The sequence below is a fragment of the Theileria orientalis genome, chromosome 3 (assembly GCF_000740895.1).
Source record: "Theileria orientalis strain Shintoku DNA, chromosome 3, complete genome".
Taxonomy (NCBI): domain Eukaryota; phylum Apicomplexa; class Aconoidasida; order Piroplasmida; family Theileriidae; genus Theileria; species Theileria orientalis.
The window spans coordinates 1,677,259-1,701,668 of NC_025262.1; the positions used below are offsets into that span (position 1 = coordinate 1,677,259).

At 35.9% G+C, this 24,410-nt stretch overlaps 9 protein-coding genes and 1 non-coding gene across 10 annotated transcripts; 4 read left to right on the top strand and 6 right to left on the bottom strand.

Annotated features, from left to right (window-relative positions):
* Positions 1-1,894: 1,894 nt before the first annotated feature.
* On the top strand, positions 1,895-2,989 carry TOT_030000749 (uncharacterized protein; the record flags this gene model as incomplete). Its single annotated transcript, XM_009693493.1, has 1 exon — positions 1,895-2,989. The coding sequence occupies one exon, from the start codon at positions 1,895-1,897 to the stop codon at positions 2,987-2,989; it is 1,095 nt and encodes a 364-aa protein (XP_009691788.1).
* A 284-nt stretch (positions 2,990-3,273) lies between these two features.
* TOT_030000750 (hypothetical protein) lies at positions 3,274-5,283 on the bottom strand (the record flags this gene model as incomplete). The annotated part of the gene is made up of 2 exons (XM_009693494.1): positions 3,274-3,349; positions 3,578-5,283. The coding sequence occupies 2 exons, from the start codon at positions 5,281-5,283 to the stop codon at positions 3,274-3,276; spliced, it is 1,782 nt and encodes a 593-aa protein (XP_009691789.1).
* Positions 5,284-6,563: 1,280 nt separating this feature from the next.
* TOT_030000751 (hypothetical protein) lies at positions 6,564-8,141 on the bottom strand (the record flags this gene model as incomplete). Its single annotated transcript, XM_009693495.1, has 1 exon — positions 6,564-8,141. The coding sequence occupies one exon, from the start codon at positions 8,139-8,141 to the stop codon at positions 6,564-6,566; it is 1,578 nt and encodes a 525-aa protein (XP_009691790.1).
* A 944-nt stretch (positions 8,142-9,085) lies between these two features.
* TOT_030000752 (conserved hypothetical protein) lies at positions 9,086-10,708 on the bottom strand (the record flags this gene model as incomplete). Its single annotated transcript, XM_009693496.1, has 1 exon — positions 9,086-10,708. The coding sequence occupies one exon, from the start codon at positions 10,706-10,708 to the stop codon at positions 9,086-9,088; it is 1,623 nt and encodes a 540-aa protein (XP_009691791.1).
* Positions 10,709-11,571: 863 nt separating this feature from the next.
* On the bottom strand, positions 11,572-13,236 carry TOT_030000753 (uncharacterized protein; the record flags this gene model as incomplete). The annotated part of the gene is made up of 5 exons (XM_009693497.1): positions 11,572-12,499; positions 12,533-12,714; positions 12,746-12,859; positions 12,940-13,089; positions 13,123-13,236. The coding sequence occupies 5 exons, from the start codon at positions 13,234-13,236 to the stop codon at positions 11,572-11,574; spliced, it is 1,488 nt and encodes a 495-aa protein (XP_009691792.1).
* Positions 13,237-13,360: 124 nt separating this feature from the next.
* On the top strand, positions 13,361-13,918 carry TOT_030000754 (conserved hypothetical protein; the record flags this gene model as incomplete). Its single annotated transcript, XM_009693498.1, has 4 exons — positions 13,361-13,447; positions 13,490-13,626; positions 13,658-13,747; positions 13,870-13,918. 4 exons carry the CDS (start codon positions 13,361-13,363, stop codon positions 13,916-13,918), a joined length of 363 nt encoding a protein of 120 aa, XP_009691793.1.
* Positions 13,919-14,102: 184 nt separating this feature from the next.
* TOT_03t000005 lies at positions 14,103-14,174 on the bottom strand. Its single transcript has one exon. It is a non-coding gene; the product is annotated as a tRNA-Gln (tRNA).
* Positions 14,175-14,803: 629 nt separating this feature from the next.
* On the top strand, positions 14,804-16,101 carry TOT_030000755 (uncharacterized protein; the record flags this gene model as incomplete). Its single annotated transcript, XM_009693499.1, has 3 exons — positions 14,804-14,932; positions 15,075-15,389; positions 15,607-16,101. The coding sequence occupies 3 exons, from the start codon at positions 14,804-14,806 to the stop codon at positions 16,099-16,101; spliced, it is 939 nt and encodes a 312-aa protein (XP_009691794.1).
* A 529-nt stretch (positions 16,102-16,630) lies between these two features.
* Positions 16,631-23,442, top strand: TOT_030000756 (uncharacterized protein; the record flags this gene model as incomplete). The annotated part of the gene is given in 15 exon segments (XM_009693500.1): positions 16,631-16,907; positions 17,010-17,314; positions 17,501-17,647; positions 18,434-19,504; positions 19,800-19,892; positions 20,053-20,413; positions 20,452-20,545; positions 20,605-20,701; positions 20,824-21,073; positions 21,093-21,220; positions 21,285-21,429; positions 21,681-21,936; positions 22,019-22,260; positions 22,526-22,879; positions 23,045-23,442. 15 exon segments carry the CDS (start codon positions 16,631-16,633, stop codon positions 23,440-23,442), a joined length of 4,218 nt encoding a protein of 1,405 aa, XP_009691795.1.
* Positions 23,443-23,567: 125 nt separating this feature from the next.
* Positions 23,568-24,056, bottom strand: TOT_030000757 (conserved hypothetical protein; the record flags this gene model as incomplete). The annotated part of the gene is made up of 1 exon (XM_009693501.1): positions 23,568-24,056. The coding sequence occupies one exon, from the start codon at positions 24,054-24,056 to the stop codon at positions 23,568-23,570; it is 489 nt and encodes a 162-aa protein (XP_009691796.1).
* Between the last annotated feature and the right edge of the window lie 354 nt (positions 24,057-24,410).

Genomic DNA, 24,410 nt, shown 5'->3' on the forward strand with positions numbered 1-24,410 from the left:
CTGACTTTGAGTTTAAGTCTGATAAGAAGTGTACAGAGATTAAGTTTGATAACAAGAGTATTTGGAGAAAAGGAGACCATGACATCAGTGTTCCCACATCAATCAGTTATAATGAAGAAGGAACACAAGTTACAATCAGAGACGGGGAGAAGGCAATAATCTTAGTAAAGAACCAATCTGGGGAATGGAACCATCAAACGACTGCACGGTACCACTACGATTTCGATTCAGCCTACCATGGTAGCCACCACGACCAGGATTTCCGGATCATTCAGAAAATGAAGAAGGTATTGACCCAGGTGGACCTGAAGTCCGATACACGCAGCGCAGTTGAGTACGACTACAGGGAGGAGAACAAGAAAAAGAAAATGACCTACACCACGAAGCCCGGATACGAGTTCGGGACTGTTAAATTCGGAGGAGTCACCATTTGGCAGACGAACCATCGCGACGGGTTCTGCAGCGAAGTCATATTCAACAACGTGAGCAGCAAGGTCAAGAACGCGATTTTGAAAATGGACAACGGGACCCAGAAGGAGTTCATCTACACCAAGAAGAAGTGGGAGGAATACTTGCCTGCCCAACCGCGTCCTCAGGCTCCTGAGGCGAAAGACGACGATATACAAATATTGGACCGCGTAAAATCAATCTCTGAAATGTTGGAAACCGATTCGGAGGCCGAAACTGACGCTGAAGAACCTGTCACTGGTCACACGATGTTCTTGAGTGAATCTGAGAGTGAGTCCACTGACACAGAAGAATTAGGCTCGGGAATCGCCAGTGTACCTCCTCAGTCCTCTCCGGGAACCATTGTCCAGATACCGCAGTTGGCCCAGGTCACTACTGTGGAAACCCCTGAGACCTCCTCAGAAGTAAGTACGCAACCGGCCCTGATTTCCGGAATCACTATGACACTGTCTGAGTCCGAACCTGAAACAACCCCTGCAGATACTTCCCAAGGAGTGAGCAAGGGAAGGCCGGAACCTGACGTACAATCACACAAACTGCTAGAAGGTACCAGTGGTATCACAATGGACCTCTCGTCTTCGGATTCAGAGTTCATATTTGAGAAGCCTAAGCCTCGATCAGCTATTGCCGTACAACAACCCCAGTCCGATGTGGAATCAAGCGCTGGTGCACAACGTGGTTCCATGATACCCGATCCGAACTATACACATAACGTTTTATGTAAGCCGTTGAATGCCGAGAACGTGAGTAAGGACTTCAGTAACGGCCTCTTCGGTTTCAATTCTAAGTATGTGGACATGACGCTGTGGAGCAGGCGCTATGGGAACCCAAACAACACCATTCCAATCCTCAGTAGGTCGCTGTATGCGCTGTTCTTCAACAGTGGAAGGTGGGATTCTCAATATTCAGATTCCTTTTCACTCAACACAAAGGACTAAAACTGAGTTTAATTCAACCAGGGAGATGAACTACTACAGTATGTAGTTTCTAACACACTATTGAATCCAACATCACATTTCATAGACTACTGTATACACGCCAAGTTGTACTCGATCCTGGTTCCTAGGATTCGATGAGACGCGGAAGCCTGTACCATAGACACGACACTTGTTAGTTTTGTTTTAAACTATGTACCATAATGACTTACACATCAGATATTGTATCTAGTAGTCAGACACTTACACAAGTAGGGTTGTGATATGGTCATCTGTGGCGGCAGATGACACAATTTCTCTTTGATAAGTAGCTAAAAGTTAGCCTCACATATTAGTTATATTCAATAAATATGTTTAGTTGATTGCTTAATAGGCCTTAAGTCTAGGCCCCATGACTCTTTTGATTCCACGAAATTGAGCCATAGACAGCCAGCTTTTGGACCTGTTATTGATGATAGAACTTGTGATATCCTAGGCCAAAATATATGTAAATGGACCTTTGTATATCGATTCTACTTTTCACGATATTGTCAATACAAAATGAAATTAATTTTGCAAGTTGTAGAGAATTCACAATTCTAGATAGGAGAAACACTCATATAGATATCACACACCACAGATTGGTCACGGTAGATATCAAAAACTGCTCCACCAATTCCAGAGTTTCCTGTGATTATGATCCAACTAACGACAGCAGTACCTTTACACCCAACCAAGGATACTTCATAAACAAGGTTACCAAGCGTGAGGCTGTTCTTTGGGATGCTAAGGACTATGGCAACCAGTACGGCTCCCAAGTATTTGTAGGAAAAGGTGAGATGGGCAATAGAGTATTCAGGGTGTATTTTCCATCGCCATTGCAAACTCGACAGTTCGAACCACCTAAACCTATACAGCCTGAAACTACCAAACCCAAGCTAGTAACTCTTGACATAAAAAACAAGAAGAGCACAGAGGAAATTGACTACGAGTACGACGAGAAGCATCGCACTCACACCTTCACACCTAACAAAGGATATTTAATACACGACGTTACAAGGAAGGGTAAGGTGATGTGGGAGTGTGAAAAGGGAGTTTACCCAGAAATGGTACTCATATTACCCAATGAAGAAGGAGAGCCAGTGTTGAGATTCAAATTTCCTAAAATTGAGGATACACCAGACGAAACGTTCGAAACAGATCACAGACTGGTGGATCTGAACGTGGCAGGGAATGAACCATCTCATGTTTACGAGATAATAATCGATTATAACATTGATATAAGTTCTGTCGGATACCTTTACATCGCTAAAAGCGTCTTTAAATTTAAGTCGGTGGGAGAGGGTTCACATCTGGTATGGAAGGCAAAGAATGAAAGCGAATGCGCCAAAAGTGTATTATATATTCGTTCTTTAATTGGAATAAATAGTAAAGTAGAAATATTATTTTTTGATGGAACCGTTAAATTCTTCTATCAAGCGCCCTCATCAATTATGGGCAATCCATGGAGAGAAAATCCTTATGATTTTAAGGACAGAAAATTAGAAGAAAGGCGATTGGAACTATGGTCAAGATACTATGATGATCCAACATTAAGCAGGACATAAAATTGTTTGTATAGTTCACACACCTCAGCCTGTTTAACTCTTAAAACGTTTCACACATTCAAGTTCATTAAATTTAATGCAGTCAATTCCTTTACATGGTAAATATGCCCATATTTATAGCTAATATTTAAGAAAATGTAAGCTTGAGGATTATCAACTATTTAAAGATTCCTATCTTAAATTAATATCAAAATACAATTCAACCTAACAAATATGTTATACAACTAATTTCTATGATTTAGCAGGAGACGGAACCAATTTATTACACAAAGAAGTGTAATAAATCAGTCGGTCCTCCCAACATAAGATTCCACATATAAATCGTTGTCCATGTATGGTGATAAATAAAGTGTATTTAAACTTGCTGGATTAAAACCATATTAATATTTCAGATCTATGGTACATTAAAGCTCAAAAAGTGTTGTAAAATCAATTTTAAATTCAAATAAGTCTTACAAGTGTGTTAAAACTTTGAGTCTATGCTACAACAGTGTATTAGGTTCGAATTTAAAATTTTTTCAAGCTTTAAAACACTATGGTACAGTCGTGTCACGATATAAAAGCCCGATGGAGCGCTAAGTCAACCACCTGATGAGGCTGAGGCACTTGTGAACGAAGTTGCCAACAGCTCCGAGAACAGTGCCAGTAACGATGGCGGCAGCAATCGTGCCCAAAGCTACGATTGGTGCGCAATCACAATCCTCCTCAATCTGGCTACTAACCTGTTGCAGTGCTTCAGATGTAGGAATATAGTCACCACCACCTCCAGAGCCTTCGATGTGTTCATGTGTTTTATGCGATCCTGGTTGTTGTGCTTGTGTTGTATTGTCGGTTGATGTATGTGTGTCTCTCCCGTGTGTTGTTTTACCAGTATCACCACTTGAAGGCTCTTGATGTGTGACTTGATGCCGTGATTTAGAAGAATCTACTTCTGATTGAGGGGAAGGGCTTCTTGATGAGGTTTCACTTGGAGGTCCTTGCACTTGTTTCTCAAACTTATTTTCTTCTTGTGGTTGCTGTTCGGTTGTGTGAAGTCGTTTTCCGTCGGAGTGTGTGTCTCGATTATCACTAAGGCCAGTGTGTTGTGTTTGGCCTGGTGTTACTCCTTGTTCTTTAGTTTCTTCTGGGCTTTCGGGACTAGGATCGGGACCTGGATGACGATGAGTACCTGTTCTACCAAAATTTTCCTTTGATTTACCATCTTCTTTTTTTCCTTTTTCCCTGCCTGCCTTTTCTTTATCTACTTCTTGAGTGCCTCCACTGGGTTTGGCATTTGAGTCTTTTCCACGGGATTTATCTTGCGTACTGGATGAGTCTGTTGATGACGTGTCGGGACTCTTAGGGGTGCTACTGACTTTGGATTGACCTGATCCACAATATGTGCTACTATCACTATCTAATTCTTTTTTCAATTTCTCCAATATCTCCTCTAAATCCTTGTAAGACTTGTAAGGAACATTTGCTTTACAGAAGTCAGTCCCCTTTTTCTTCCTAACGTGCTGGATCTTTGTGCTACACCCTGTAAGACACTCAATTAATAAAGGTTCTGTATCATGGTAATACACCACTACTCCATCGAATAGTTTCCACTGTATTGCTTCAAGACCAGTCATGTTCCTATCACTCTTGCTCCAGTACCATCTATCCGTGTATAGTTGGGCGTGCATTTTGTTACAGTTAGATGTAAATCCAACCTTGTGAAATTTTTTGGATTTTTCGCCAATGTAGATACGGTTGTAAGGGTTCTTTGGATCATTAGGGACTTGCTCGACATCTTTGTTATATTTACTATATGAAACAAAGTACAACGGCTTCAGGAGTTTCCTGAACTCACCGTCTAGCTTACTAGTTAGGCTTCCTTTGATTGTGTACTTTTCCAGATTCCTGGGATAGTCCCATCCCGCTTCCTTTAGTAGTTCATATCTACAATTAAATGTTTTACCATTAACAGTCCTAAAACTGACTACCACCGGGAGATCTGGCCTCATTAGGGTATAGTAAATGTCGAGACCTTTTAGAATATGGTCTTTATCAGGGTAGTAGTAGCAAAACCCGTAACTTCCAATGTTTTCGTAGCTGGTTCCAGTGTAAAGTGTCACGGAATAGTATGAGTAGTAGGTCCATATACCGGTTTTGTTGTTATTTTTGTATTCAATCTCGTAGGAAACCTTCTCATAGTTGGTACAGGTATCACATATTTCTCTTTTAATTTTAACGGTGTACTCATCTTTCAACTCAAATTGTCCATCCTTCCGGCCCATATATATGTACAGGTTAGATGGACCACCTCCCATAGCTAGCCTTTATTTTGGGGATAATGCTGCGATATCACACTCAAAATAGCTTTGCGATAAATCTTATTTATTAAATTTAAATTTAGTGAGATCATTGTTAAATCTTTTTGAAAATTTATGTCGATTTTTGACGAATTTAAAGCTATGTAGACAAACAATATAGTACAGAAACAGATAAATCCTATTATATAAGATTCTACAAATATTATAATACAGCTGGTCTAACTCATAGTGAATAAGCAATATAAATACCAGCAAACGTGAGTATTACAAATATAGAGGTAGTCGAACCAGCACGCAGCTGGCGACAACAACAACATTTATATATATGACATATTAATACAAAAGAGTATTATTTTTATATATCAAACAATTACATAACGAATTCCATGATATATAAAAATAAATAACTGATCTATGGCATTGTGAGTAGACCAGAGGGGAGTGAGGTCTGACTAAACAAGTAAATTCATTGTGTATGGTTTAAACAGATAATTATGCTATTTATAAATGATTTGGTCGACATGCATCCATTGTTTAATATATATTTTACCGAATATGAGTAATTAGCGATCTCTGTGCATAGGTACCCCCACCCATAAGGCAATTATGACCCAAAATAAGAGAATTATGGTAGCTAGTACCCCAAATACGTATTCAAACATTACACATTTACCTAATATATAATAAGTAACAGTCAGACATAAAAATATGTATCATCAATGACTAATCATTCTGGTATAACACACCGCCCATCCCACAATTGACCATATACCTAATAGTGATAAACTTAAAAGGAACCATACTACTTATTTCATTTTTTCGTCGTCCTACAATGTTATTTGATATGATTCTTCAGTAACTAGGTGTACCATGATTCCATCATTAAGTTGGCCATTGAATGGACAACGATACCATTCTTCTATTTTATTTTTGTTTTTAATTGGGAGTGTATTATGTTTGTGATAAAAACGTTTTTTGCAGATTTTTTACAAAAACATTGGAAAACTCTACTTTGATTTATTGTTTGTATAGGCTATTTTTAGGTTATTTAGATATAACGTATTGGATATGATGGATGTCATTTGAGTATGTACAAGGCTATTATAAATAAACATGGCTAACACATATGTTATAAAACTGCATTGGATTAGAGGTGAGTGATATGTTACAGTTGTTGAATCGTGTTTTGATACAATTGTCAATGTGTTACAGGCGTTTACAGTATAGTACAGTGAAATATGGTACACAAGTGAGAATAAACAACCTGATTGTATAAACTATGTCAAGAGTTTGATGGTGGTGTTGTACCAATAGATACCATAAACAACGACTGAAGTAACTATTACAACAACACCAGCTGCAACACAGCCTACAATCAGCCATACTGGTGGTTCTTCAGGCGGTGGCTTTGGTTCTTCTACTTTTGGTCTTGTCGGTGTTGTTTTTTCCTCTGGTTTTGGTGGAGGTGGTTCTTCACCAATTAGGATCTGATGAGCATACCATCTAACTGTGGTTATATTAGATAAACAAGCACAGTATTGTTCTATCTTTTCTACCTTTTTTTCTATACCATCAGGTTTTCCTTTGTTAAACTCCACCCACTCTTCAAACTTGTCGGTATTAATAAAGTGATATGCTTTCTCGGCTTTACCATTATCTTCTTTATGAAACACAATTAAAAATGGTTGTGTATCCTCTTTACCACCAGCATTCAAATAATACACCTCAACTTTTTTTGCCGTGACACCTGTTATGCCTTTTGCAGTGATTGTTATTGTTTTCCTTTTGAATATGATTTTAGGATTGTTGGCTGCATTAAACTCGTGTGTATATTTTTTGCATACTTTACCCTCGCCGGGTCCAACTTTTTGAACACCAAAGTATTGACTAGTCTCATCGATAATGACAGTAACACTGTTATTATCAAGTCCTCCTTTGATTTCATTTAGCTTTGTTATCAGTTTTTTATCTTCATTGTAATCAACTTTTTCTTCAGACCAACAATAACCGTCATTATCTTTTCTCATAAATTGGATTGTCCCATTAGTGGAATCAATAAACTCTATAAGTAAAGCAGTACCTTCATAGTCTCTATTTTGACGTTTGGGTTTGGGATCTTTTCTTTCAAAATAAACGATAATTCCATCAAAAAAGTGACCCTTAACTGAATGAAGAAAATAAGGATCAATTTGATTTTTATTTGCATTAGCTTTAGGATCAGTGCTTTTAGGTTCTTTCGTGTCAAAATCCATGGAGAATAGAAGTTTACTTCCCATAACAGACTTAACCCCTTTCGAAATAAATGTAAACCTGAAGTGACTAGAAGATAAATGATGTCTGCTTACAGTAACAAATTTATTATCACTTTCAGTCGTTAATTTGATTTTTTTATTCAAAGTTAATTTTTTGAATTCATCATCCAAAATATTGGCGTCAACGGGTTTATCAATAGAATATTCAGTTATATGCGAAGCATAATCCCATCTGGCTGTTTTCAATAGTTTATAATAACAGTCATACTTCTTTATTTCAGTTTCGAACGAAATAACAAGAGGGTGTTCAGGTGCCAAGACTGAATAATACACATGAACTTTTTTTACAACTTCATTAGGATTACCAGGATGACAATAAGCGAAAACATAGTTATTTTTATCTTTATTACTAGAACTATCGTATAATATCACGTTATGACGCAAACCACTACCATTAGTAAATTTAATCTCGTAACAACGTTCAAAAAAACAACTACATCCAGTTAATCTCTTAAGTTTCGTAGACACAGTATATCCAGTACCTGAATATTTGCCTTTTCTGCTGTGAAAATAAACATTAAGGTCAGAGTAAATCCCTCCCATCTCATGTCAATTTCACAGACTTATCGAGATAAATCTGCCAAATTTAGAGTTGCGATAATATCTCAGTTTTACAATGTTGAAGGTATTGTTAAACATGGTTATATTGATCAAAAAAGCTGATTAAATCTCATTTGTTAAAGCTCATAGACAAACATTATTATACATTTATAAATAAATCCTATCCTCTAGGATTCTACAGATACTATTGTACAATAGTTTTTTTCGATCACTAATACGTCAAAATATGACCATTATAACATAATAACACAAATGTAGAGGTAGTCGAACCAGCACGCAGCTGGCGACAACAATAACACTCAAAAAATAGTCATAAATGAGTGTATATATACGAATTTTACATAAATATAAATATTATTATTTATATAAAGCCGATAAATATATAAAAAGATCATCCTAATTAATCAATTCAACATAATCTGATACAATGTGTGTCTTGATCGTATGGAGACAACATGGAATCAAATGAATCTAGATTAAACCGAATCAAATGCACCAATTATATAACATTTATAAATTCACATGGTTAGTTTCCTTGGTGTTTTATCTCTTTAAGACTAAACTCGTAAAATTATAGTTATGTGCTCTTGGGTGACCCCGATGTTTTCATATGGCTTGATTGTCAAATATTTTTAATAGCAACATGGATATTAGCTCTACTTTGATTTATTGTTTGGATAGTCTGTTTTTAGGTTATTTAGAAATAACTTAATGGATATGATGGATGTTATTTGAGTATGTACAAGGCTATTATAAATAAACATGGCTAACACATATGTTATAAAACTGCATTGGATTAGAGGTGAGTGATATGTTACAGTTGTTGAATCGTGTTTTGATACAATTGTCAATGTGTTACAGGCGTTTACAGTATAGTACAGTGAAATATGGTACACAAGTGAGAGTAAACAACCTGATTGTATAAACTATGTCAAGAGTTTGATGGTTGTGTTGTACCAATAGATACCATAAACAACGACTGATGTAACTATTAAAACTACTCCTGCTGCAACACAACCGACAATCAGCCATACTGGCAGAGGCTTAGGTTCATCTGGTGGTCGCTCTTCTTTAGGTTTTTCTGGAGGTTTGGCTGGTGGAGGTTCAGGAGGTTTAAATTCAGGGTCAATTAATATTTGATGAGCATACCACCTAACTGTCGTTAATTCAGTTAAACAAGCACAGTATTTGTCAATTTTTTTTAATTTATCCTTTAATTTTTCCAACAATTCTCTTTCGCGGTCGCCTCCTGGTCCTTCCGGAACAGGTTCTTTAAATTCAAAATTAAACTCCATCCAATCTTCAAATCCATAGTTACCCTTAAAGTGATAAGCTTTCTTAGTATTACCTGCTCTACCATCAGAAAAGAATACAATTAAAAAAGGTTCTGTATCATCTTTACCTCTGGCTTTCAAGTAATACACGTGAACAGTATTTGTCGTAAATGTATTGTTAAAATTTCCTATCTGTTGTTTCTGTCTTGCATATAGGAAGAGGGGGTTATCGTTATTTTTAAATTTGTAAATGTATTTAATATAAACTTTTGTACTCGTTTCATTTGTAACTTCAACACCTGTGTATGTCGCCTTAGCATCAAGAAGAACGGTGTTACCTTTTTGGAGACCGGTTTTTATAGTACTTAATTGTTTCTCCAAACCTGCATTGTCATTGTACTCGATTTTTTCTTCAGCCCACCAACACCCTTCTTGATCCATTCTTTTAAGGCATATGTCTTTATCACGCAAATCAATGAACTCCATGTATAAAGCAGTATACTTATTCTCACTCTCTTTTTCATAGTATACTATAATTCCATCAAAAAAGTGATCTTTAACTGAAGTTAGACAATAAGGATCAATTAATTTTTTGGTATCTTTAGCAGTATGTTCTTTACAACCATTTTTTTCAAGGTGTTTGGATATATCTATAGTTTCATTATGATTAAATATACAATTGCAATTCAAAACAGATTTTTGGCCCTTTGGTTTGTAAATAATACGGTATTTCTTTTTTCCTTTGTCTATTTCATGTTGTATTACTTCTACATCATTAGTACTCTCGTCTCCAACAGCTAATTTTATCGTCTTGTTCAAATTCAAGTTCCTATATTGTTCCTTTAATTTCGCGACCAGACCACCGGTAAACGTATATTCGGTTATGTTTGAAGCCCAATCCCATCTCGCATATCTTAGACTATTAAATTCACATTTATATGGGTCGGTACCATCTGTAACAAAAGAAACGACTAATGGATTATCTGGTGCTAAAACTGAATAATACACTTCGACCCTTTTGGCAACTTGATTGACTCTTGGAGAACAATAACCAAAGATGTATGATGAGTCAGAAACCCCCCCTTTACTATCATATAGGTAAATATCAAAACCGGTTGGAGCCTTTCCGTTATAGTTAAAAGTGTAAGTAACAACTTCAAAGTCAATTGACCCTGAAACAAGCTTTTTGGAAGGTGTAATGTCACATCCGTTTTGAGAGCATTCTTTGTCCTTCTCCTTTAAATAAACGTAAAGATAAGATTGACGTGCTCCCATCTCGTAATGTCAAATCTACCAAGTTATTGATGCGATTAATACACTAAATTTAGAGTTGCGATAATAGCTCAGTTTTACAATATTGAAGGTATATTTAAACATTGTTATATCGATTAAAAAAGCTCGTTAAATCTAATTTGTTCAAACTCAGACAAACAATATTGTACAGAAACAGATAAATCCTTTCATTTAGGATTCTACAATTATTATAATACAGCTGGTCTAACAGATAGTGAATAAGCAATAAAAATACCAGCAAAAGTGAGTATTACAAATCTAGAGGTAGTCAAACCAGCACGCAGCTGGCGACAACAATAACATTTATATATATGACATATTAATACAAAAGAGTATTATTTTTATATATCAAACAATTACATAACGAATTCCATGATATATAAAAATAAATAACTGATCTATGGCATTGTGAGTAGACCAGAGGGGAGTGAGGTCTGACTAAACAAGTAAATTCATTGTGTATGGTTTAAACAGATAATTATGCTATTTATAAATGATTTGGTCGACATGCATCCATTGTTTAATATATATTTTACCGAATATGAGTAATTAGCGATCTCTGTGCATAGGCGCCCCCACCCATATCACAATTATGACCCAAAATAAGAGAATTATGGTAGCTAGTACCCCAAATACGTATTCAAACATTACACATTTACCTAATATATAATAAGTAACAGTCAGACATAAAAATATGTATCATCAATGACTAATCATTCTGGTATAATACACTGGCCAAATCAGAATTGACCATATACCTAATAGTGATAAACTTAAAAGGAACTTGATACTTTTTATTATATCGTTGATTGAGCTTTAAACTTGAATATATCGAATAAAAACATTTATTTTTTAAACTTTGCGATGATGCTTGTTTGACTGATCAGCTTTGATTTATATAGTGAAAAGACTCTCTTGTAGCTAGTGTTTAGCTTCAGTTGCGATATTCTGTACCTCTTAAACAGGTAATTTGACAGCTTTCCCTTAAACAGCTCCCTCTTCTCCTCTATTAGATTGTTATCGCAATTGATCAAATCATCACCCAAAGGTTCATCATCCCTAGTAGCGTTGATAATATCCAAGTTGCTTATATTCAATTTAATTAAATTATCTTCACCAACATCCAATTTAACCTCATTAGCTGCACATTTAGTTAAATTTAGAGAATGATTATCAGTTACAGGAATCTTGATGGGTGTTAATCCAACTAGTTTGTACATAAAACTTGGCTCAATTGCCATATTTTCATTTTTTGCATCATTATTACTGTCGGTCTTATCACCTACATTTATTTTAGAAGCTATTTTGCCATCATCTATGGCCATATCAGTGGTAACATAACCAGCATGGCCACTGGTAAGACGACTAATAACCTTATTGGTAATCCTATCAACGCTACCAGCAGTATGTGCACCAATGGAGCCAGTAGCCCTACCAGTTACCCTGTTACTATTATTGACCTTAGCTTTTGGAAAGTTATCGACAGCCTGTTTTACACTGGAACTTTCATTATTAACAATCTTTATTTCGGATATATAATCAGTTAATATTTGGCGTAACTGATCTAAATTCTGTAATTTGGTTGAACTAATTGGAATAATAGGAAACAGCTGGTGTTTAAAAATATTTAGTTGATTTCTAATAACCTGTATCTTCTTAGTCAACTCAATGGGCTTAATTAGGTCACACTTGTTTAGTACTATTAGGAACTTTAACTTGTTATGGTTGCAGTAATTAATCAGTTCCAAGTCATCATTAGTTAGTCCCCTATGCCTACGTAATAATTATAGTACTGAGTCAACATACGAGTCCAGTAAGATGACAGTGAGAACAAGATTGTTGCGATACTTTAAATACGATAAACAAAATTCTATCATTCTAGTTTCATTGATGTCACTAGTTTTATCAACATTTGCGTCTGAATCAGCTAAAGTAGCATTAGAATAACCAGGCATATCGACCAAAAGCACAATTCCAGGGCTTCCAACCTAAGTAACTGTTGATCAATTCTCCAAATACCCGGTAGAAGTGTAATTTACTGGTCTTAACTTGCGTTCTACACAAGTTACTCTTATTTAAAATTGCGTTTATTAGGCTCGATTTGCCAACTTTGTAACTGCCATACACACAAATCTAAAGTCATTTTAATACTCAAACTCAATTACACAATTTAACTGACTGTAATTATATAAATTAAGTTCTAGTTAAAATACCTCGGGTATATTAGAATCCGGCAGTTGATTAGAGTTAACTGATGTTGATATTAACTTAACTTTGGGCTTCAATTTATTAAATATTAGAGGAGACAGTTTATTTAATTTGTTTTTATATTTATAGAATTTTATCTCATCTTTCGTGGTAGCCTTTCCTAAATTAAATCATTGGTAATCACTAACAATACCTATTCTATTTAGTAATATTTCGTTAAGTATATTCTCTGAAAATTTTATCCTTATTAAATTACCATTGGTTTCAGCTTTATTTAGCAACAATTTATTAAACATTAACATATTATATATACTAAACGAAATGTGTAGCTGATGGGGAAGCAAATGTGAAATAATAGTAATTACTTTGTTCAATATGTTATTAGTACCATTAAATCAGTATATTTAATTGTTTATATAAATAAGAATGAATAAAAAATACACATTCGAAGACAGCATGAACGCTATGGATAGAAATGAAGCTTCAGATCCTTGCAGTTCACAATGGATGCTGGTAACCTTTTTATTTTTAATTATCATTAATTATCCCATTTAGTTGTGGACATATGGAGCCTATATTCAGGAGAAGCCTACGATTGAGGAGAAAAAAGCTTTAGAAATCTTTTATAAAACTATTCCGGATCTATGTACAAATAAATGCTACAACACATTCTTAACAAACTTCCCTCCAAAGTTGTTTATTGCATAATTAACAGTTATTTAGAGTGGAAACGAGAAGAAAATTAATGGGCTGGATACAAACAGCCGAAAACTCATGTAGAATACAAAATGGTTTAAAAACGAGACCATTTAAGTAATTTTCATTTAATTTTAACTATTAGACCATTTAAGTTATACTATTTGTAAATAACATATTTTAATCTTAAACTAATTAATACAAATATATCTATGCCATTTAACATTAAGTTAATTTAGTTATAAAGAATTGCTGAGGCGATGGAGATACCCAGATGGGTATTTGTAAATTTTAAATTCTAGTGTATAATATTATAAAAGATGTGTGCTATTACATCCCTAGATAATATATAAACAAGTGTTGATGTGGAAGTCAGGGTGGATTCGTAAGCATGATAATAGCAAATGTACCTTAGAAATATAAAATCAACAAAGTCAAATAAGGGTAATTATATTGCATTATATAAACTAATAGGTTTCGCCGGGATTCGAACCCGGGTTAATGGATTCAGAGTCCATGGTGATAGCCACTACACTACGAAACCCCGGTATAGACGTCGAATTTTTAACTTATATGATTGAACATAATAAAAACCAACCAGTTGAAATTAGAATAGAAGTAAAGTAAAAATTCTGAACTTGAAATTTAACTAAGTATATAAATAACCAATTACATGTTTACACATTCCAACTATAATGATGAAGAGAATCATTAATAAAAACAGAAAAAATACAAATCAAACATTAATTTAGGAAACTTTTAATATAAAATATAGTTATTCTTAATTAGTTAATTATTTGTATTGAATAAAACAAAGGTATCAAGTTGATGGTATAGAGGCGGTAAAAAAAACATAAAGTACCTAAAACACTAAAAAGATAGCGAGTTAAACAAAAAAGAGAGTAAACATGAATAAATTAGTAAATAATATGTTAAGAAGTTAAATAAAGCAACATAACAAGTGTATGAATTCAACACATACAAAAAAAGTAAATTGATGAAATATTGAATAGCGATATCTATCAACAAATGGTTTGTAATCATTCATATGGTAAATAGGGCAAAAAAACGGAAACGAGATCACACAATACAAAAAAATCTAATTAAACCAATATGGTGCAATTGAATTCCAAATATGGCATAGTTTTATTGAATTTATAAATACATTTTAAAATGACTGTTACGCCCGTAGACGTATTAGAACAGAAAAAGAATCACGAATATGATGATCCGATTTTGGATTCCATTTTTATACCAGATTATGTAAAGGACTTTAAACCGACACCAGATGTGATTCAAACGGTAAGTTTTAACATTAAATTCGCATTAAAATGAATCAGAAGTAACAATAAGAGTAAATAATAGGTATTTATAATTCATTATACCCTAAATTTGTGCATAATAGCACTAAGTAATGAGTCTGCAACAATAATGAATGATGTAGAAGTTTAAATGTGGGACGAACGTTCGATTTATATTCAATAACGTAGAATTCAGCGATTTTGAAAAGGAGCATATTCGCAATTTTAAAATTTTTGCAACACAGAGACTAGACGGCCCTCAGCTGGAGGCAGCGGCAGCAGTGGAATCCTACCACAGGAGGTTCAAAAACACAGTCTTCGGAACGGACGGATACATACTGAGATACCTGATCAGCAACGCATACAACTACGCCAATGTTTTGAACGATATGTACAACCACCTCAAATGGAGGAAGAGTACACTGCCAATAAGAAGAGTGGACGTGGAAAGCGAACTTGTAAGTCAATATTTATAAGAATAGGTTTTTAACAACTCGAGATTTAGTTAATCTAATTATGTTTCAAACATATACGAGATAATGTCATAGCTATTTAAGGCAAGATAGGAGTACTCAGACCTAGTATTTGTAACTTCTAGATGTGTATTAACACGGGAGTCCCATGTAATGGGCACAGTAGCCATTGACTTACATCGAGTAATAAAAAATAACGTAGGCAAGAGGGTTTGTGTATATACACGGAAGAGACAAATGTATGAGACCAATCATAATCATAAGATGTAACTCAATGCAAGCATGTGAACACGAGTCAATACTGAAGACAATATACTTTGTGCTGGAACTGTGCATAGAAAAACTGCTCATACCAGGACAAATAGAACAGTGGAAAGTCATCATCGACCTAGACGGAACAAACCTGTTCAACATACCAGGCTCACTGCTTAAGCAAATAGCAAAATCACTATCTGTAAACTATAGAGCAAGACTCTCTAAGCTGTACATCATCAACGCACCATACCTAATCTCAGTGATATGGAACATAGTCAAGAACGTAATACCCAAAATCACACAAGAAAAAATAGTCATCTCATCAGGAAAAAACACAAAAAAACTACTGGAAATAGCACTGCCATCCCAACTGGAACAGAAGTACGGAGGGAAGGCACCAAACGTTAAGATGTTCGACATGCCAATCATGCCAGAACTATAATATAATCTCTAAATAAAAGTATATGATAGAAATAAGTAGATAAATAGAGTATAAATAAGTTGAAAAAAAGAAAAAGAAAGTAAATATGATGTTAGGAGAGAAGGATTGGAAGAAATAGAGATGGAAAGAGAGAGAAAAAGAAAATAAAAAATATATGTAGAAAACATATATATGAGTAACTAAAGTAATGTATGTGTGTAAAATATAAAATTAAAGTGAATAGTGAGATAATGAAAAGATGAAAAAGATTCCGATGTGGTGTAAGCAATGTGTAAGGAATTTTATAAAATAACTTTGTATATGTGTGTATAATAAGATGTTTTGTACCATAAGTGTATTAAAATACAGAATTAATTTTAATGTTTAAATAAGAGAGTAAAATAAAAGGGGAAAAAAGTAAAAATTAAATAATAATTAAAAAGGTGTGATGATAATTGAAAAAAATGAATAGGAAATTAAAAATTGAGTGATTTTGAAAGGAAAAAATAAAAATAAAAATAAGTGGAGTGAAAAGGAGGAGAAGAGATAAATGGATCCGAATAATTACAACGACATAGTATACAGTCTATATAAACTGGGAAACGCAGGAGTTAACTACCAAGACGTGAGATACAGACAGTTGCTGACAGCCCTGAACACAATAAGGTCGAGGAGAGGAGAAAACGTAGCAGAGTTCACAAGTTTGACAGGAACGGGGCAAAACCCATTCAACTCGATACAGTTCCTAGCACTGCTTAACCAAATAGACGCATACGTTAACTACCTGACGAAGTCGCTGAAGATTCCGAAGGCGCTGCTCTACAAGTGTAACCCAGTGAACCTGTTGGAAGGAAAGGAGGAGGATGGAGAGGAGCAGAAAGGTGAGGAGCCGAAAGGTGAAGGAGGAGATGATGCTCAAGCGAAGCAAGACTACGAGGCGGAGCTGATGGAGATCAGCGACGTGTTCCACAGAAAAAATGAGTTTTGGGGCCCAGGCTATTTCTGGCTGGACTACAGAGATAACCTGGAGCAGAACAAACTGTCCTTCTTCCTGGGAGCAATCACGAACGTAAAGACGATGACGCAGTACATAATACAAAACAACAACGCAATACTGACAGGAAACACGACAGCGGACAAGGAACACAACGAACACATACTGAGGAAGTTCGAACAGCTGTTCAAGGACATAGGACTCTACGGATACCTGTTGACATTCTCGACGGACGAAAACGTGATAAGGAAGCTGAAGATACTGAGAGAAAAAAGAAGGCTGAAAAGACTAAGCCAGAGGAAAACGAAGGCAGATATGGCCTCTGAGTACCTGAAGTACGCACAAATGGCATTCAAGGAGCCTATACACCAATTTAACAGAGGAGCCGCAAGCAAGAGTAAATCGCAAATCAGATTTAACCTTCAGAGCAGAAGAGGAGATGAAGGCGGTGCAAAAACAGCCGAAAGTAGCACTCAGAACCAAACAGAAGATAATACGGAGGACGATAAGCAGAGAGAGGGAAGAATGGATGTGGACGGTAGAGAGGCCAGGAAGGGGATGAGGTACACGAAGGTGCTGAAGGGCACCCTGGATGAAGGAACCATGCGCATAACCTCAACCAACGAAGGCGTGGCCAGAGGAAGTGTGTACAGAGACAGTACAGCTAAGAGTAGAGAGGAAGTAAAAAGAAACGGCGCAAACAAGCATGACGGGAATACGGAAGTAGCTGGCACGGAAGATGATGATAAAGAGGGCGGTAAAATGGGAAAAAATGCAGGTTTTTCCAGTAAAAATGAAGAAATTAAGGCAGATGATGAAGTGTGTGTTAGAGAGGCAGGGACGAGAGACAAGGAGGACCAAGAAGGAGATAAACAAAGCAGAAGGAGCGAAGATAGCAAAAAGGAGTTTCAGAGCGACGAGTACTATGACCCGTATGAGGAGGAGGAGGAGGATCAGTGGTATTCGGACAGTATGGAGCACAAAGAGGGAGCTGAGACGGCGGGACCACGTTTTTCGAAGGAGTGCGCTCACGAAAGCAGAAATGGAGCAACGGATTACAACGACCTTGAAGAAGATGATTACGATTACTACGACGACTACTACTACGACTTGGACGACTTGAATGAGCTGGATGACGATGAATATCTAGAGAACGAGGCGAAGGAAGGAACCCAGGGCTTACATGGACAACAACGAACCCATGGACAACATGGAATACAGGGAGCACAGAGAGCAAATACATGTGAACAGACGAGTGATGGTAGAGAAAATGTGATGAGTAGTAGTGTTGGTGGAAGTGTATCTGATGAAGGAAGTGGAGTGGCATTGAGTAGGTTTAAGAGAGACCACGAAGGGAAGGTGATTAACACGGACGGAAGAGGATCAGGAAACGATGGAGATGATGAAACGAACTACGAAGATGCGGAAAGCGGAGAAAGGACGCCGAGTATGGAAAGCACAGTGAGTGATTCCAAGCAGGCGAAAGTGGAAGGGTCACCAACACTGAAAGCATCGGCATCAGCACCGTTATCACAATCACAGTCACAGTTAGCTAGTGGAGGCACAGGAACAGGAGTAGGCGGAAACGCAATCTCGCCAAAAAACTCGAAGTTGGTGATAAAGAACTACGAACAATCAGAAGCAGTAGAGAATAGAGCTAATGCACAGAAGAGACCAAGGCAAATTAACGGCAACATTGGAAGTGGCATTGCTAGTGTTAGTGGAAGTGGAAGTAGGACACAACAAGTAAGCCAAAGAGGAAGTCCTGGAGAGAGGCACTTGGGAGGAAGAGAAGGAATGAGAATGAACATGACAATAAGAAAGTACGACTTCGAAAAGCTGCTGATGGACATACTGAAGCTGGAAAAAAAAATTAACCTCCTCCTGCTGCAGAAAAATGTTAAGTCGATACTGAACCTGACGAGACTGACGAATAAAATGTACGCAAACAACATCTACAGTAACGAAAACACGAGAGTAGAGTACAAGAGGAACCTGATGGAACACATAAAAAACAGTAACCAGGCACACAAGGAGAGATACAGACTGAAGAGAAAGTTCATGCAGCTGGCGAACAAGTACGTATACAATAAGACGTTCTGTAACATGGCGGACAAGGAAAAGGCCAACGACAATATAAGAATGACAATACAGAAGGATAAGAAAAAAATATACCTTAACGTAATAGCAACACTAGAAGAAAGTAAGAAGCAGGACGCGAGGAACGAAGAAACGAGTAAAATAGAAGAAAACGTGTATGCAAACATGCCGCCATCAATAGCAGGGAAGCTGAGAAACTATCAGCTTCAGGGATTGACCTGGCTAGTGTCACTGTACAACAACAAACTTAACGGCATCCTGGCAGATGAAATGGGACTGGGAAAGACGATACAGACAATAGCACTGATAATATACCTTAAGGAAAACAAAGTAAAAATTATAGCACACAATTAATTAGTATAATAAATAGATAGATAGAAATATAATCAGATACAATATCATATATATATGAATAAATAGATAAAATATCATATATATATATATATGGATAAATAGGTGTATTTATATATATAAAAGAGTAGATAGGAGATAAACAAATAGACCCATAGACAGATTAGTAAATAGTAGTTGAATAACTGCAGATAGAAGTAGCAAGTTGTATGGATAACTTAATGGTAAATAGAGTAAATAGAAATAATTAGTTGAGGCTATAAAAATTTTTTAGGGAATAAGTGGACCACATATAGTATTGGCACCAATGTCGACACTGCACAGTAACTGGAAAAATGAGTTTGAAACATGGTTTCCAACCTGTAAAGTGTGCATATACGAAGGATCAAAGTAACAAATAGATACAAAAATGGATACAAAAATAGATAAATATAAAAATAGATACAAAAATTGATAAATATAGATAAACACAAATAAACGAGTATTAGCACTAGTTACAGTAGAATTTAGCCATTTGCACTAATTAGCCATTGACACATTGCTATGCTAATGGTACTAACAACACATTGCCATTAGTACTAGTTAGCTACCTACAGATTACCATGATAGTGATACAAGTTAGCTATCGTGATAGTGAAAACAGCAATAAATACGAATGCAGGGAGTGGAGAAAAAGTCTGAGGCAGAAGTGGTATGAGGGAAACAAGCTGACGTTTGACGTCTTGTTGACGACTGACTCCTTCATACTGAAGGACAGAGTGTTCCTGAAAAAGGTGTGCTGGGAGTACCTGATAGTGGACGAAGCACACAGACTGAAGAACCCAAACTCGAAGCTGGTGAAGGTGTTGAACCAGTATTTTATATCAAATAGAAGACTACTGCTAACAGGTAATTGCATTGATTGGTAATAACTGATTGAAACATAGGAACGCCACTGCAAAATGATTTGAATGAGCTGTGGTCACTGCTTAATTTCATCAAGCCACAAATATTTAACGATAACAACTACTACTATCAGTTGTAGGTTTAATTAGATATAGTAAAGTAAATCGAGAGGATTATTTGACGGGATAATGTAGGTTCAGTCTGTCACTAAGTAGCCTGGTGAGAAGGTACGACGACTGCGTGCTGTTTACAGAAGAGGAGCAGTTGGAAATAATAAACAGAATACACAAGGTAGGAGTGTATGCAGTGTGTGTAGTAGGTCTAGTAGGTGATATGTGAGTATATAACGTTATGCAGTGAGTGTCAAGATAGTGTGTAGACGTCTGTAGAGAAGACTTATTAAATTGATGTAGGTGCTGAAGCCGTACCTGCTGAGAAGAGAGAAGTTGGAAGTGCTGGAGGAAGTCCCGAGAAACGACGAGTTCATAGTCTGTTGCCCAATGAGCGGAGTGCAGACGAGACTGTACGAGTTCCTGGTGCTCAAAGATACGCCGCAAAACAGGTTCCTGCAGCTGAGGAAGATATGCAATCACCCGTACCTATACGCGAACAACGCCTACCCGTGTAAGAGAGATGATATATATAGTGTAGATGATTGCCAACGTAAATAACTGATAAATAGGCGACGATATGCTAATAGCGAGTTCGGGAAAACTGTGTATGCTAGATCTGATACTCTCGAGACTGTACGAAGTGAGTCACAGAGTGCTCATATTTAGTCAAATGACGTCAATGTTGGACATTCTCGAAGTAAGTTCAGTGAAGTTAAATAACGGGAAGCCGTAACGAAAGCAGGAGTTAACGCAAAGTGTAGATATATTTGAGTTATCGCAACTATAAGTTCCTGAGGTTGGATGGAAGCACGACGAGTGAGAAGAGGCTGGAGCGCCTGAACCTCTTCAACAAGCCAAACAGCGAATACTTTGTATTCATACTCTCGACGAAGGCAGGGTCGCTAGGTAACAAGTTAAATAGAGCACACAAATATAACACGTACAATAGAACACATATAACATAACGCCTACAATATAACAACATATAACATAACGCCTACAATAGAACACATATAACATAACGCCTACAATATAACAACATATAACAATATAACACATAACAATATACAAATACAACATAACACACATAACAATATACAAATACAACAGATATAACAATATAACACATACAATAGAACGCATATAACAATGTATAGGAATAAATCTACAAACAGCCGACACAGTAATTATATACGATTCGGATTGGAATCCACAGAATGATCTGCAAGCACAGTCAAGAGTACACAGAATAGGACAGAAAAATAAAGTCATATCGCTGAGATTCATAACACCAAACACAATAGAAGAAAACATACTTAAGTCAACAGGAATTAAACTGAATCAGAATCAATTAATAATAAAGTCAGGATCGTACCAAGAATTAGGAGAAACATCAGACGATGATGAACAGCTGTAAGCAGATAGATAATGAAGTAGAAAAAGGGGGATAAATAGTAGATAATATAGTAACTGAGGTTAATGAATAATGATGTAGGAAAAGTGTATTTAACCTGAGAAACGAATACACGGAAGAGTATGGAATAAGATGTGTGGAGTTATTGAATAAGATACTGACGAGGTCAGAAGCAGATGCAGAAGCGTTCAAGTACGTGGGATACAAAAACTTCATAATTAACCCGTTCCCGCTGATAAAACATAGAGTGGTACCGCCGTTTCTGTTAAAAACAATATCGGCAAATAAAAGATTTCAACTCACAGGTAAGAAGAGGAGAATGAGTGTAAGATATGCAGTGTATTAGATTGTATGAGATATGATATGTAACATAGTATGTAAGATAACCAGTGATAATAGTACTATTAATAGTAGATAGTAGCAGTGACAATATTAAACAACGTATTATATATGTGTGATGAGCAGAGATAGTATTAAACATATCGTATTATATATGTGAGATAAGCAGTGATAATAGTACTATTAATAGTAGAGTAGTAAATAGATGTAATAACATCAATGGTGACAATAAATGATGATATTGCGTAGATGGAGATAAGATGAAAATGAGTCTTGATAAAAATACATGGGATAATCTATGTGACGACTATAACATATACGCAGCGAAGCCAACAGAACAATGTAAAATGAATTACATAACAAACATAGAAAATTCTAAAGTAAGCGTAGAAGATAAAAATAAGTTGAAACTGGATGTGTTTAAACATATAATAACAAATCTGTCAATAGATTACCCAGTAGAATATTTGGCAAAATTAAATGAAGAATTAAATGCAGATGTGTTTAAATGGATATTGATAGAAAATGAAAAAGAAAAGGAAAGGGAAAAAGAACAATATGAATTAAAAGGAAAAATAAAAGAAAATGAAAATAGAGAAGAAAGTAAAAATAGAGAAGATAGTAAAAATAGAGAAGAAAGTAAAAATAGAGAAGATAGTAAAAATAGAGAAGATAGTAAAAATAGAGAAGAAAGTAAAAATAGAGAAGATAGTAAAAATAGAGAAGAAGTAAAACAAGATAAACAAGAAGAAATAAAGGAAATGGAAGATAACAGAAGAATAATAATAAATAAAGCAATAAGAGAAGAAGTTACAAAAATAATGAATAGTAAAACATATCATGAATTCAATGATGTGCCAAATAGATCACAAATAAAAGATTATTATGATAAAATTAGTAATCCAATAAGCCTGAGAGAGATACTGACAATGTCGAAGGAAAATAAATTCAATAGTATTTTGGAATTTAAAGGAAAAATGCAACTGCTAACATCAAACGCAAGAACATATAACGGCTCAGAATCAGCAATATTCCACAAGTCGTTGAACCTAACACACATAATAGCATCAAAGGTGTCGTACAGAGTAATGGTAAACCTAATAAGAGTAAACGATGAAGGTAAAGCAGCAATAATTGATAAATTATTGTCAAAATATTTTATATGAAAGGGTAAAAAAGGTAATATAGTGTAGTAAATGTATGTATTATAGAAGAGTGGAAGATTGAAAAGAGTGGAATAAGTTTGAAAGAAAAGTGTAAGGAAATTAGTAACGTTGATAAAAAGGAGGGGTCACCTCACTAAAAGTAGAAGCAGCATCAGAAACAGAGCCACCCTAGGTATAATACTATTTGCGTCAGAATGCGATCGTATTATTATGTTTAGCTTGCCGTCATTGAAACTTATGTTTAGGTCGTCGTTGACCATGATAGTTAGCATTTTAGGGTCTTCGGCCTCGACAATGCGGCCCTTGCCAGCGACGGAATCGCGAATGTTTGCCACGTTGTCGCCACTGTCCTTAAGAAGTCGATTTATGTCACTGTTGCTGTTTTTAATGGAGGTTCTGCTGCTGTTGTTTGAGTATTCGTTCAACTCGTTGATGCTGACCGCAGAGTCAGTTATGCAGTCCTCCAAAACATTTAGAACATTTCTGTCGCTGAGCTTTTTAGAATCTTTTATCCTTTTCAGCTCGTTCTTGACCACGGACATGTCCACGGAATCCTCCATGAGCTCCATAGACGATAACAGTTCCACTTCGGCGCTGCTATTAATACCAGCCATTACACCTTTAAACACACATAACCTAGACGCTCTCTTCTGTTTATGATATTGCGGTATATGGTACACTTTTTGTGACGATTACGATTTTAATACAAGTATGCTTGGAAATTAGAAAGCAACGGGTACACACTATGCCCTGGTAAGAAAATTAGCAAATTGGGCAACAAATAGGCCAAGTGAGATACAAAACAAGCAAGTTAGACAATTTTGAAAAGTTAAGGGTTTCTTGGAGACTTTCCCCTCAAATGTACTAAGTGCCGCAGATAATAAAAAATGAAAGAATTAACGCTTCAGGAACAATTAGAGATTTTTATGGCTTAATTTAAACAGCAATGTGGTAAACTACTGCTGCGG